We start from the raw sequence: 15116 nt of genomic DNA on the forward strand, positions 1-15116 counted from the left end.
GTGTGTGTGAGTGTGTGTGCGTGTGAGTGTGTGTATGTGTGTGTGTGAGTGTGTGTGTGTGGGTGCGTGTGTGTGTATGTGTGTGGGTGTGTGTGAGTGTGTGTGCGTGTGCGTGTGAGTGTGCGTGTGTGTTGGGGCACTTGTCCCTCTCTCCCTCGTTACTGGCTTCCTCTGTCGCAGACCAGGGGCCCTCAGGAGAGCCTCTACTACTTTTCTACACCTCAGCGTCCTCCCTTAAACCAAGGTGCTCAGCCTCGGGAGCTATTGTGAGGTATCAATTATGCACGTGACTATCATTTTTATCAGTATGTAATTATGCATATGTAAGTGACAATACACTTCTAACGGGAACCAGGTGGCTTTGGTGTCTTATTTTATCTTCACCCAACTCTATTAGCAGATACTGTGATCTTACTGTCATAGGTGGGAATACTTAGACTCAGAGAGGGGGAGGCACTTTTTCAAGGTCACACAGCAATCGGTAGAGCCTAATGTAAATCCTCAGTACTAGATGCACCCACAGCACTCTAGAAAGGAGAGGGGTCCTCCGAACAGCTCTGTGAGCCAGTGAACCAACAGTAAGATCTGCATTCCTCTCCTCTCCCCGGGCAAAGGGGGCTGCTCCACAGGGTACCCCCATACTTGATAAACCTCCTGTGTGTGGTGTAATTATGACAGTAAAACTGAGTTCAAATCCTAAGTTTACTCGGTTGCTGCGTGACCTTGGGGATGTTCCTGTACTTCTCTGAACTTTGTTTTCTTTCCTGGCAAAGTGAGGTCCCGGTGGTTAGAAAGGAAAGTTCCCTGTCGCGTGCTCACAGGGTGCCTGTGCGATTATGTAGATGTATAGAGGAAGACTGTTTGGAGGGAGAACACCCATGTAAACACACATCTGGATGACTGCAGGAGGCACGTATGGATTTGAGAAGGGCATGACCGTGGCCATCTTGAACCTCAGCGCCCTTACTAGCGGCCCCGGGCGGCAGCAGGAGTGTTTTGTGCGCATGCGCGCGTGCACGGCCCTGGATTGGCCACAATCACGGTCTCGGGTAGCCAGTGGTCTCTGCTAGCCACAGCTGACCTTGGCTCCCTCACCATTCCTCCCCGGCAGAGGTAAACACCCGTCCACGCTGGGCAGTGCTGGGCCAGGGCAGTTCACCTAGCCCGCTAGATGCCCCGGACCAGGCCTGCTGGAATACTACAGGAAGAGCAAGTGGGTCCAGCCCTCTGCCAGGGCATCTCTGAGGAGCGTTCTCCTCAGTTCTTCTCGGTAGAGTGTGCTGCCGCATCCCTGTGACCCTCCCATTTTTAGCAGTTGCTTCTTGCCCAGAATACGAAAGTGAGCAGCAATGCCAGGAAGTCCGCACACGCAGCATCTCTCGATGGCAAGCAAGAAGCCTAAAAATAGCCACTCCTGTGCCAGGAATCCTAGGGTCTGGGTAGGACCAGGCTCCGCTGGGGGGCCACAGGAGGGAGGGGATAGGTCTGAGGGAGGGGCACTAGGGGCTGTGCCCAGACTCAGGGCGTGGGCCACTTCCGCCTTCATTCTCAGGATCAGTGTCTGTGGAGAAGCACCCAGGCCTGTGTGTGCATTTCTGAGGTATCAACTCATGTGGAGGATGGCCTCTGTCATCTGCATGGCTGTCCTGGCTTCTGTGAAGTTTTAGTGAGGACACTGGGAAGGCTTTTCACCAGGGGGAAGTGAAGAAGGAGCTGGTCTGGGGGACACAGAGGGCAAAGCTACCAAGGCCACAGAGCAGCAAGGGAGGATGAGGCCCAGGAAGAGCTGAGTGGATCCCTGCCCAGGCATCCAGTCAGCACTCTTGTGAGGTACCCCAGGTGAGTGCTCACACAGGACAGGGAGCATGGACTACCCCAGCCTTTCGCCCAGCTCAAGGATGTCCTGCATGGCCCAGAGAGCTGTGGGATCCACCTGGGAAGCCAGGGCCAACAGGTTCTACATCAACACGACACTGGCGGCACTGGCAGCTGTTTGCAGAGGAACAACTGTCCCTCCCACCTTGAGAACATCAAGCCTGGGTGGCTCAAAGCCCAAGACCTACACTTGGGAAGCGGTGCCTGTCCAGGTAGCACTTAGCAAAGGTCAGTTCTCAGTGTGCACAGAACAGGAACTATCCATTCGAGGGCCACAGCCCTCACATCTGTAAACATTTACATCAGACAAAACTGACTCCCCAGGACTCTGTTTTGTCTGCCAGCTGTCCCTGGGCCTCCTCATTGGGTCCCCAACTTGGGACCCCAACTCGGGACCCACAAATGCTAGTGGAGCACGGTCAGCGGTTCACAGGGGGGATCTCACCTTTTGAAGTTCACCACGCCCTTGGGGATGCCCGTGGGTGTGTTGAAGGCAGGCAGCAGTTTCTCTCCCAGCTTGATGGCCTTCACTCGGAACACCTGTGGAGAAAGGTCAAAGGGCACTAAGTCCGAAATGGATGGAGTGGTCACTCTAACCCTGTGCTGTAGTCAAGGCTGGGTGACAGGACTGGGAAGAGTAACTCTGCAGCGACAGAACTTGGCTCCCAGACAGCTGGTTTTTGTGGTCCTTACACCGGGCATTTCTCTCTGAGTGTCCATTTCTGTGTTCATGAAATGCCTGGGTTGGTCCTCAGATGGTAGGGGGATGAAGAACTGTCACTGTGATCAGGTGACCTTGAGAAGGGGAAGGGAAAATAGTCAGTGAAGCCTCCAAGTCCAGAGACAGACCCCACTGAGAAGGGGGGACTGCTGGCATCAACACTGCCTTCACCGAGCTGTGGGATGCTACAGGCTGTGGGATGCTGCAGGCTGTGGGATGCTGTAGGCTGTGGGATGCTGTAGGCTGTGGGATGCTACAGGCTGTGGGATGCTGCAGGCTGTGGGATGCTGCAGGCTGTGGGATGCTGCAGGCTGTGGGATGCTGCAGGCTGTGGGATGCTGTGGGCTGTGGGATGCTGCGGACTGTGGGATGCTGCAGGCTGTGGGATGCTGCAGGCTGTGGGATGCTGCAGGCTGTGGGATGCTGCAGGCTGTGGGATGCTGCCGGCTGTGGGATGCTACAGGTTGAATGATGTGGCCTGCACCTGGAGCGACCCCAAAGGTCTATGTGTCAAAGGCCTGGCCCCCAGTTTTGTTACTACTGGGAGATGGTACAACCTTTAAAAACTGGAATCTAGGGGGAAAGAGTGAGGTTGGAGGGGGCTTGATGGGGATAGTGGGACCCCCACCCCACCCCTCCCTTGCTCTCTGCTTCCTAGCCTTTCCTTCATCATGTGTTCCATTCATGAGGTCCTGGACCACTCTGGAGATGAAGCAGCAGCTAAGTGAGGATGGACCACTGAACCAGAGAGCACAGCCGGATGTTTTCTTCTTTTAAGTTGTCTCGGGCATTTTGTTCTGTGAGGGGGCGCTAATTAAAACAGCCAGAGTAAGGGAACTGAGCTGTGTGTCTGTATGGAGAATATACAGCAACGGACTCGGAGCCCAGACCATTCCATCCTCCAGGTTCTAGAAACTTCCACCTCCCGGGTGGCAGCTTCTCCATGAGAGTGCAGGAGCAATGTCTTTCTTTGATACTCTGAGGCTACTCAACTGTTTTCATGTTAGGCTCAGGGGAGGAAGGGTGAACGGGTTGTTTTAAACCCTCCACCTGATAGCGAAGGAGCCATAAACAAGGTCACAGCTCAGGGCCCTCAAGCGAGGTTACGAGCCTTTTAAACTGTCCCTCTGAAATGCCAGATTAGCTCAGAACATGTGGCCTTCACATTCAGCAGTGTCTCTTGTAACCAATTTCTCCAAAAGGGCCAGCAAGAGGCCTCAGTTCATAAAGGGGCTTGCTGCCAAGCTTGATGACCCGAGTTCAATCCCTGAGACTCACATGATGGAAGGAGAGCGCCCACTCTCAGAAGTTGTCCTCTGACAACTACATGTACGCTGCGACACACATGAGTGTGCACACATCCTCACAAAACAAACGGACAGATGTAATAAAAAAAAGTTAAACAAATCTGATTTCTCTTAGGACATAAATAACTGAGAGTGTTACAGAAGAGTTTATATTATGGCTGTTTATTCCGGCATTGCCTAAAATAGACCATGGTGAGTCAGACAACACCAGGCAACGCGGAAATGGCTCAGTTCTGGCCTCCACGTGAGGTAATGTCACATAACCACTGAAATGACACAGTAGCAGGAGAGTATATACACCTTTGAACCTAGGAAAGTATTTCAAAATACTGTAACTCAGTTTAAAATCTGTTTACGTATAGATGGATTGATGAAAGAAGGAAACATATGAAAACGTTAACAATGCCCTCTCAGAGGGGTTAACCCACGGACGGCATTTATTTCCTCTTTCTGGGCTACTTGTGTCTTTTACGCAATTATTTTTTGTATTTTGAAGTAAAGGTCTCACTGTGCTGCCAAGGCTGCTTTTGAACACCTACACTCAAGTAATCCCTCTGTCTCAGCTTCCTGAGTAGTCAGGACTAGAGGTATATATGACTGTATTCAGCCTGTGTAATTTTACAATAGGACTCGGGAGATGGCTCAGTGGTCAGGGCACTCCCTCTGTGAGCCCGAGGACCTGCGCTCAGATCACCAGCACCCACATAAAAAGTTCCTGGGACCTCGGTACTGGGCAGGACAGAGCTAAGCAGCCTACCTAGCCTAAACATCAAGCTTGCAGTACAGTAAGAGATGTCCTGCTCTGTGTGTACAGGCGCCTGCCCACATGCATGCATGCCAAATCTCAATCTCTCTCCCTCTCCCTCTCCGTCTCCCTCTCCGTCTCCCTCTCCCTCTCCCTCTCCCTCTCTCTCTCTTTGACACACAAACACACACACACACACACACACACGTACACACACATACCAGATCTATAACATAGTTATATGGACTCCATTTTCAACAAACTGTAGAAACACACTTAAAAAAAAAAAGCTGGCTATGATGGGGTCCACCCGTAACCCTGACACTGAGGAAGAGAAACATCAGAAGCCAGTGTGGGCCACACCCTGGAGGAGGGACTAAAAATCACATCTGTATTGAGCATGCACAGGGAGTGTTATTCCTAAAGACCAGAACGGAGCACAGCCCCAGCTGTTGGGTCCTAAGGACTTTGAGAGGATGGACGTAGGCTCTCTGCAAATAGCATGCTATTTCAGGGACGGGCTTGAGCCTTCCTGGAATTTGAGATCCATAGGGGTTCTGGGCCCAATCACCATGGATACCTGGAGAGGATCATAAAAGTCATTTTAGAGCTGAGATGCATGTCCCCAGTCTGTCACTCTGCTGACTCAGTTTCCTCACCTCCCTAACAAAGCCACCAGCAACAAAAACCTGCTGACCGAGGGCCTGGGGGACAGAGCTCATGTACCAAGTACCCAGGGCCCCAGTCTCATCTCTATTCCACAGAATATATGGCAAACAAACAACCAAAGTCCTGTGAGACAGATGCTAGGAGCTTCCCAACTCTGAGCCGGTGGACAGGTTTGAGGCCTCTGAGGGTACATGGCCTTGCCAGGGAGGAAGGGGGAGTGGCAGGGCTGGCCATGTGGTCAGACAAGAGGACACTGCCCAGTGCCTGTCAGTGAGACCTGGGAGTAGACCCCAGGGAGCTGTTCTAGAACCCAGAGGGACCTGTCCCCTGGAGCTGCAGGGTCGGCTCTGTGGGTTTACTGCAGTGCTCAACCAGGCTGGAAAGCCACTGGCTTAGTGACAGAAAGGGCTTGTAAGAGCCTTGATCTCATGCAGCCTTTGGATGGCTTTACCCATCCAGGAGGTTGTTGGTGGCAAATGGAACCCACCCAGACTGCATGGTTGCTTGAGACTCCAAGGCTGCTAAGCTAGCTAGAAGGGCCTTCTCTTCCCTGCCAGAGTACCATGTCCTTCCTGTGCACACCTTAGGAGGCCTTGCTGTTTGGCTGTCACAGGAGGTGCCAGTGGCACTGGGGAGGGAGAGCATATGAGTTCTAAAATGAAATGACATGGGTCCACTCTGCCATCATGACACGGGTCCATTCTGCCATCGTGGATAGAGCAGGGGAGAGGGGCTGTGACAGAAATTCAGTCTCTGCAACAGCCCGCAGAGAAGGTCCTCACTAAGGCTGAGACAGCCCAGCTCTGGGTGACTTGCTCAAGGCTGTAGAGCTCTGTGGCTTTCACCAGGACACCTAAGAGTCTCTCCTCAGAGGGATGTGACCTCAGTGGCCTCGTGGTCTCAGTCCCCAAACAGGAAGGAAATGGGTGTGAATTCCACCCTGCAGGGCAGAAGCACATGGAGCCAGGGCCCAGCACACATCCTCTCTGCCACTGTGTGACCTTCATTGAACCCTGCAGTCTCTGAGCCTCAATTTTTCCATCTGCCTAGGAGGACGATGGGATGTGTGGCAGCTCCAGAGAGCTCTTGTAGAAATTGAGAAAGAAGAAGCTTTTGTGTGAACGTGCTTCTAAACTGTGAAGTGTTGTCCTAGCATCCCCAGAACAGCTCTGATGGTGCCTGGCATCTTTAAAAAAATATTTTATTAATTTATGTGTAAGGGTGCTTAGCCAGCATGTATTTCTGTACACCATATACATGCAGGGCTCAGGAAAGCCAGAAAGGCATCAGGACCCCTGGGACTAGAGCTATAGAGGTTGGTGAGCCACCATGTGGGTGCTAGGAATTGAACCCAGGTCCTCTGCAGGAGCAGCCAGTACTCATAACTACTGAGATATCTCTCTGGCCAGTCATCTTGAGAGGAGTCAGTCTCAGCAGGAGTGACCAACGGCAGGGTCCTTGTCTGCTACTCGCTCTGAAGCAAAGAAAGTGCCAGCCAGCAGATGTGGCGCACACATTTGTAGGAAGTTAAGAAATGTCCCCAATAGGTAGCTACTGGGCGTGGCTGGAGCTTACTGGGACTAGAAGCAGGCACTGACAACGGAGACAGACTGAAGGGTCAAAGGGCCAGAGTGAGGCCTGGCACAGCCCTGACTCACGGTTGGCTATAAGTCTGTTTCATCATCTGTAAGTGGGTGATGTCCCTCCTTCACTGATGGGACATTGGTGGCTCCCACGGAGCTGTGCACAGAAGCCTGGTATTTAGAAAGGAAGACGCCTGCGGATAGCAGGGAGCATGGCGGTATGCTGTGGCTCTGGGCAGGGGCTGGACTGACAGACTCAGCATGCTGCTTACTTGGGCATCCCTCTGAGTCTTATGAATGTCTTTTCTCCTTCCTTCTTTCCTTTTTTCTTATTTTTTTTTTTTTAATTTGAGACAGGGTTTCTCTTGTATAGCCCTGGCTGGCCTGGCTCACCCTGTAGATCAAACTCGCCTCTAACTCAGAGATCCACCTGCCTCTGCCTCCTGAGTGCTGGGATTAAGGAAGTGTCCCACCACCACCTGGCTGTGAACTGTTTTCTCAAGTCACCAATGCCCTGGTCCGTAGCTCCCTGCCAGATGTAAATCCTGAAGTCAAAGTGAGGGTGGCTCAGGGAGCCGAGGGCTCAGAACTACAGACTCTTCAGAGAAACGTCCAAGGATGGCTGGGTGGCTGTCACTCAGGAGCCATTAACTTCTCAGCTAGTCCTAAACATCTCCCCTCCCCTTCCCTGCATCCATCCCTCCAACCACAGCATCCAGAACCTCTGAAGCCCATAGATGGCTCTGCCTTTTCCCCTTGCTCGCTCAGTCATCTTCCTGCCCTGGGGTTTTCAAATAACATCCAAGCTCTGGGAGGCTTGAAGCCGAGGGCGCCCATTGACAATTTTTTTGGACAAATTGGTACAAGTGGTAATCTCTGCTGAGGAGATTACATTTGATGGAGAGCGGCCTGAAGCGGCTGGAGAGACAAGGGCGGCTTGTTGCTGCTAAGCGCTCAACTTCAGTCATGACAGCAGAGGGAGGAAGACTTTTCTTGGATCCCAGTGATGGAGCGGGCCAGGATTTCTCTGTAGCTTGCTTGCTTTACCTGCCTGGCTCCTGCTTCCAAGTGATGGCAGAGCTGGGTAGAGTGGCCCTCTGGATCCCAGGGAACAGTCTGACAGATGACCTGTATTCTGGGGACGCTGCCAACCTGGCCACCCGATACTCAAGCTGTGCTATGACAAGAGCTCACGAGGGGAGAAGGGATGCTCCAGTTTCTCCCAATCTCAGTACAATTCAGAATTCTCGGGCAGAGAGGAGACACCGTTTGGAGGTGACAGCCCTGGCCAAACTCTCTGTCCTATTCCATGTCACAAGGGCTGTTTGGTCTAAAGAGGTAACATGACCATCCGACGATTGGAAAGAAAGTGATAAGAGGGGACTTGTTTGAGGCCACCAGCAAGTGACCCTGGGCACTTCTTGGCCCTCAAAGCCTTGCAGTTACAGGTTATGGCCAGCAGGGCGGCCCCATTGCTCCACTGCTCCCTTGTGAATGGGCACAGGCAGTTCTGCCCAGGAGGGGAGCAAAGGAAAGGGTTAGCTCTGAAGTATATGAAAACCTATGGGCTCTGTGACTCGGCAGTTAAGAGCACTGGCTGCTCTTCCAGAGGACCCAGGTTCAAATCCTGACACATGGAGGCTCACATTGAGCTGTAACTACAATTTCAGGAGATCCAATGCCTTCTTCTGGTTTCTCTGGGTACTAGACATACATGTGGTTCACATACATACATACATACAAGCAAACACCCACACACATTAACAAAGAAAAAGCCAACGGCCCTGGGGAGTGGGAAGCAGCAGTTTGGCCTTGTGGGTCCCGAGACCTGACATCTATGAATGGCAGTTTGCTGGTGCGGGGCATGTGTCTGGTTCTTCACAGTCATTGTTCCATCCTCAGAGAATTCATCAGCTGCTCTGAGAGCCATGTGTGCTCACCTGGGCCACAGATCTGAGCAATGTGGAATCCTCACGGGAGTCCTGATTGGTCTCTGGCAGACTTCCTGTCCCCATGAAGCTAAAGCAGAGGCAGGACTATAGTTTTTCTAAGATCTGTCCAGCCTGGGGCCTCAAAGGACCAATTTACCTCTTCTCCTGTCAGGTAGAAGGCAGAGAGCAGTCCTCCGATATACCGGATGTTCACTTCAAACAAAGATGCTTCTCCACTCTGCAAGAAGGTGGGGGATGGGGGCAACAGGACAGTCAGGATGCGTGTGAGGTTCCTCAGGCAGCCAGGCCCTGACGAAGGCCACACTGCTCCCCTCAGTACACACCTGTACCCGGCCCCGAGGACCTCAGCAGGCCAGGCCACAGCTCTGTTTTCATAGCTGAGGTTGGGAGAGGCCAGCACCTGCCTGGCAGTTGCTACTGTGCATTTAAGCGTTCCAAATAAACACCAGCTTTGGCTCCCTTCCCCAGCCTTGCCGGAGGCCATTGGAGCAGTTACGCCTGGCTGTGCTCCAAGGAGCTCCAGGACCTGTGCCGAGCTGCAGGGAGAAGCTTAGCCCAAGGAGATGCAAAGCCTTCTCTAGTCTGGCTTGCCACCCTTACCTGCTCCTGAGAAACTCCCCTGGCTTAGCTGGAATGAGAGAGGCCCTTCCCTGGGGTGAGAGAGCAGGGCAGGGCTGAGCAGGAGGCTGTGGGTAGATGCCTGTGTAAGACCCATCAGCCTCTGGGGCCACTCACACTGCCCTTCTCTATGACTGTCCACCCCCGCCCTGGACAAAGCAGGTGTGGGGGCATCATGCCAAGGGCATGGTCCAGCTAAATTCCCCACTTTAGCCATGTACATGGCTCTGTGACTTGAGACAGGTTTCTCCCTCCCCACTGGGTTCCCTCCTGCACACCACCTCCCAAAGGGGCCTTCTCAGGTGCACAGTAAGCTGCGTTGGGGTCCCCCGCAGGTTCCTGTTTCCACCTCCTTTGCCCCAGGGGCTCCCCTTGGCAGCTTTCCGCATCCTATTTTAAGTTTTTATTTGGAGCATTGGGGAGTTAATTGAGGGTCTAGGCAAATGAGTTATAAACCCAGCCTTCTTTTTTCTTTATTTTGAGACAGGGTCTCGCTAAGTTGTTCAGGCTAGCCTTGAACTTGTGCTGCTTCAGCTACCTCCACAGTAGCTGAGATTCCAGGACGGCACTACCAGGCCTGGCTGTTATCTGTTAATCTGGGAGGATTTTTCCACTAGCAAAGAGTGTGCAAATCTCACTTCCTTTCAGCCTCATAGCACTCCGTGACATCACCCCATTCTCTAGATGAAGAAACTAAGGCTCAAAAAGGTCATGACCCCCACCTTTCTTTCTCCTGAAAACACACTAACCTACTTCAGCTTACCTGAGTGTCCACAGCTCCCTGGTCCTCTAGGCAGGCCCATACTTTGCCTAGAGGAGCTGGGGTCTGTCCAGGGGAGCCGGGTGAGTCCCTGAAGATGCTCTCTGCCCCCTCCCTTCCACAGAAAAGGAGCAAACGGCTCCCCTGGCCTCACAGCCTCCAGAAGTCACAAAAGCCTCAAGATGATTCAAGTAATTGTAACAGTGAGACTAAGGACACTTAGCCTTCCTGTTGACTTTATGGCGACATAAAAAACTCTCCCCTGCCTGCCGTGGTCATCATCCTTGTCCCACCTTGAGGGGACCAAGGGTGTGGGGGAGGGAGCCTTTCCCAGCTCTCCAGTTCTTCTCCTCCTACCAAGGAGCAACAGCCCAAGGTGAGCGCTGTGGGCAGGGAGGGGTGGCCCTGGCTGTGTCCCCTTGTACCAGAGAACACTAGCTGGGAGACATCCCCACTTCAGGCCTAGTCTTCCCTGAGGTGAGGAGACTGCAGCCCTGGCCCTCTGCTGCTCTATTCCATAGTCCCAGGCAAGAAGCCTGTTGTCCGTGGAGCCGGAGGCTAGCCCTTGCCTCCCCACGGCCTCTGACTCACCACGTTCAGGTGGAAGCTGTCTTGCACCCAGGCCTTGGCCTCCTGGAACTCTTCCCTCAGCTCCATGAGGTAGAGCGTGTCGAGAGAATCGATGATGGTAGCGCCACTGAGACCACCTGTAGGGCAGAGAATCGCAAGTGTGACCCGGGGACCATTTTTATCCTTTCCATTTGTGGTTAGACAAGTCACCCTTTCCCAGGGTCCCCAAATACATGGAGAACTTCTAGGGTACCACCAGTGAAGGCGAGGCTGGACCAGCCATCCCGTCTCCTCAGAGGAGGGGAGATGGAGGCTGTGCTGACCCATTCCCAGACCATGGTCACTCTGTAGTCAGCAACTCGCTCAGTTCCAGGTGACACTGCCCTAACCAATGTGGCACACACAGCTCCCGGTGCACAGCCAGGCCTGTGGCTCACCCAACCTTCCTTCTGCTTTATTCTGTGAAAAATACAGGCGCTCACGTCTGCTCACACAGGGAAACAGCCATATAGGACTGTGAACCCAGGGAGGATATCCAAATCCTCCAAGTCCTGCAATGCAGGCTGGAACATAGCATAGGGACGTCACAGGAATATCCATCCACAGAGGTGACATAGACCTGTCTTTATGTGCTTGGAAGGTAACCCTGGGACCGCTTAAAACAAAATAAAACAAAAACAGGCTGTATGGTGCATGCCTGCCATTCAACTACTTAGGAGGCAGCAGCAGGAGGATTTCTGGGAGCTCAAGGCCAACCTGGGCTACATTTTGAGTTCCAAGGCTAGCCTGAGCTACATAATGAGTTCTAAGGCCAGACACTGTCTATCATATAAAAAGGCAGGTATGGATTACCTCCTTTCAAGTGGTTGGTCAGTGGGGTCCTATAGGCTCCCCCAAATATTATAAATTGCTATTGGTTCCCCTGCAGAATTCACTCCTGTTGTTGAAGACACCACATCCTTGAGTTACAGAATACAGTGAAATCAAGCTGGTTCTGACTTGGAAGCATCCCTACTGGGTAGCTTCATGGTGCTGGAAGATGCTGTGCATGCTATCAGAGAGGAAGGCCTATCAGGAGCCCTAAGGGAGGACCTCGTACTGGTACTGTGCTAAGTGGACACATCCAACGACCTCCTAAGTACTTATCTTTGTATCCATAGATTCGCACGTCTCTCAAGCCTCGTCAGAGAGGCATATTTATTTATGTATTTATTTGCAGGAGATGACAATACAGAGAGCCACAACTGACCAACCTGCAGAGAATGTTGGAGATGATGGCGTATTCAGCTCTAAATGAGACATCGGTATCCCTCACCCAGGGCTCAGGGATCGTTTGGGAAGAAGGGCTGGAAATACTGTAAGACCCAGACAGAGCACATCTCTGTAGCAAAACAATTTGCCAGACATGACGGAGCCATTGCACACACGAATTCACAGTGGCTGGGATAGCATGCGTAAGAACGGCACAAGAACAGGCCAGAAAGATCCAGCATGAAGTCGCACCCCTAGCTGAGGAGCAACTGGCAACTGATGGCTTCCGGTGGAGGAGAGTCCGTTCTCTTCAGAGATGCTGCCCCCAAGAGGCTACCTGATGTCGTTTAAATGAGAAACGTCCCCCCACAGGCTCTGCGTTTGAACATCTGGTCCTGTGTTGGTGGTGCTATTAATGGAGGGATGTTACGGGACCTTTAGAAGATACACACAGCCTTGCTGGAGGAAGTGCATCATTAGGTTTTGAGGGTTTAGAGTCTTAATCAACTTCCTGTTCTTATTTTCAACTTCCTGTATGCAGCTGAGATGTAATCACTCAGCTTCCTGTTCTGACCTCTTGTGGCCACGCCTCTCTGGACATTATGGGCGGTTCCCATGGAACCGCAACCTCAAATAAACTCTTCCTTCCGTATCTTATTGCATTTGATTGCATTGTCTTATCACAGTAACAGAAAAGCAACTCGCACACTACACACGCTCCAGTAGATGATCCTGCACCCAGGTAAACACACGCTAAGTGGACTAAGAGCACGTGACACAGGAAGGAAAAGTGGAGAAGACAGGAAGAGCTGGAGAGGATGGGTTCAGGCAATTATAGGCATGTAAGAAAATTTCAAACAATAAAAAAAGAGATTAAAGAGCACAAACAGAACAGGTGTCGGAGACGGCTCAGTTAGTGACATGGTGGTGACGCCTGCACACCCAGCTCTGGGAGAGCAGAGACAGGCTGATCCCCGGAGCCCAGTGGCCGCCAGCCTCACCTACCTGGCAAGTCCCAGGCCCATGAAACCCTGTGCCATAAAAAAAAAAAAAAAAAAAGACAGCAGTTGAAGAGCAACAGCCGAGGCTGTGCACATGCGCACGTGTGCCGTCTCACACACAAAGCCAACAAAGCTCCAAAGGTGGCCTGGCAGAAGCTCTTTATTGCAGAGTGAAGAGGGGGCCTCTAGGCTCCAAGCTGAAGGCACCCGGAGCTCAGGGCTTATCTCTGGGTGCTGGGGCAGAAGTGCCGTTTATTTTTTCTGGGTTATTTTTATCGCTAGAGATTTATTTCCATCAAAAAGAAAAAGGGAAAACGGTTTAGACAAATAAGCCAAACAAATGTGCAACCCAAAAATCTTCATGCTCCCTCTTATTCCAGGGCAGTAAGTTCACAGAGAGCTAGCTACCTGCTTGCCCCCACCATCCTGACACTGGTCCTGGGATCGTTTGTCCCCACGATCCTCACTGTGAAGGAGGTAGGAGAGGATTGAGGAAAGCCTCAGCAGGTTCAGCACTGTCAGAGCCTGGAATGGAGAGGACTGGGGGTGGAGGACAAGCTTAGTGTCACCTTGGAGAGCTTCCTGGAGGAGGAGGCTGATTTTCATCAATACCTTATAACTATAGTCACAGCCAGCAGCAATGTCTTTTAGGGTTCAAAGCACTTCTACCCATAAATTCCTCTAGGGACGCTGATACCCCAACTCTCCTCTGATGCGCCAATTTGTAGATGTTCAAGTCTCGTGTATAAAGGGACTTTTTTGCATCAGACCTAGGTAGTTCTCCCGTGTGCCCTAGTCCAACTCAGCGTTACAAGACTGAGTGTCAGATAAGTCCCTGTCACACTGTATTAGGGGCTAGAGACAAGAAGATCAAGTTCAGGATACACTTTCTCTCCAAATATTTTCTGTCTGTGGCTGGCTGAATTCGTGGGAAACCAATGGGCACAGGGGACTAGCATGACCCCCAGAAGAGTGGCTGTCCACACTGTGCCCCTGTACAGGCTCAGGGTGTTCAGGAGTCACAGGTTCTGCCCTCCTCCACGGAGCCCTCTGGGTCTGACCTGGCTTCTGTGCTTCCAAATTCAGGAATTCTCTGCCTGTGTGCCCCTAACTGCTTACTTGTGTTGGCAGTGCCCATGGAGACCCTGAACTGAATCATGGGCAGGCATAGTGTGACACTGGGCACGGCCTGTGAAAGAACAAGAGAGAAGGAGGGCAAGGGATGAGTGGGGTAAAGGCAGAGCCAGCAGTTAAGAGCATGTCACCAGAAGGGAGGGCTGGCCACAGAGGAAGGGGATGGCCATGCATCTGGGTGCTTGGACTAGGGCTGAGCGATCATGTGGCGTGCCAGCCCCTCCCATGACCACGAAGCCAGTCAGGCACTTCTTTCCTGGCCACCTCCCTTCTAGGATGTGCCGGGGCAAGCAAGGTTCCAGCAAAGACTTTATCCCCTGGAAGTGCATATGCTTGGGTTGCTGGTCTGGAGCTCAGGCCCCACTCTGAAGGACCTGGTGATCTGGGGTCCTGTTGTGTGTTTTAAGGGCCTGGAGTGACTCTGAGATCCTGCTGGGTCACCCTTTCACCTCACAGATGAGGCCCTATTCAGACTATCCCAGCTCAGGGGAGATAAGCTTTCCCTGCCAATGTGGCCTCTCAACTCTGTGCAAAGGGACCTACCGCTCACCCATCTGGCACTCAGCTACAAGCCAGGACAGGGAGGAAGCACAGTACTTCCCTCCAGGGCACAGCAGCGTCTCTGATTTCAGAGTCCTGCCCTGGGTCACCTGTTCACCTCAATGGCCTCTGTCTCTTGGAGCCCAGCAGGGAGATTAACCAGGGCTCTTTATGACCAGCTGTCCCATGACACCTCCAGACATCTGATGTGGACACCTGAGAAACCAGCTGAGTTTGTTGGTGAAAGCCTGCTCTGGCTTGAGGCTTCTTGGCTTGGTTGGTCTCTGCCCCACGCCTCTCCCTGCACCTGGCCGGGCTGGGGTCCAGCAAGGCATTTACTGAGAACCTTTCCTTCAGACTCAGGGATACCCTGGAGCCCATGCTGGATGA

The 15116-nt window shown here is 52.4% G+C and overlaps 1 protein-coding gene across 1 annotated transcript in view; it reads right to left on the bottom strand.

Annotated features, from left to right (window-relative positions):
- Window positions 1-15116, bottom strand: part of Man1c1 (mannosidase alpha class 1C member 1) — a 135327-nt gene that overhangs the window by 20287 nt on the left and 99924 nt on the right. The window contains exons 3-5 of the mRNA XM_028759939.1: window positions 10822-10937; window positions 8989-9069; window positions 2321-2415 (exon numbers count right to left, since the gene is read on the bottom strand). Coding sequence (XP_028615772.1) covers window positions 2321-2415; window positions 8989-9069; window positions 10822-10937 — 292 coding nt within the window. The remainder of the gene's footprint in view (window positions 1-2320; window positions 2416-8988; window positions 9070-10821; window positions 10938-15116) is intronic.

This window comes from Grammomys surdaster, unplaced genomic scaffold (assembly GCF_004785775.1).
Source record: "Grammomys surdaster isolate TR1022 unplaced genomic scaffold, NIH_TR_1.0 126313, whole genome shotgun sequence".
NCBI classification, from domain to species: domain Eukaryota; kingdom Metazoa; phylum Chordata; class Mammalia; order Rodentia; family Muridae; genus Grammomys; species Grammomys surdaster.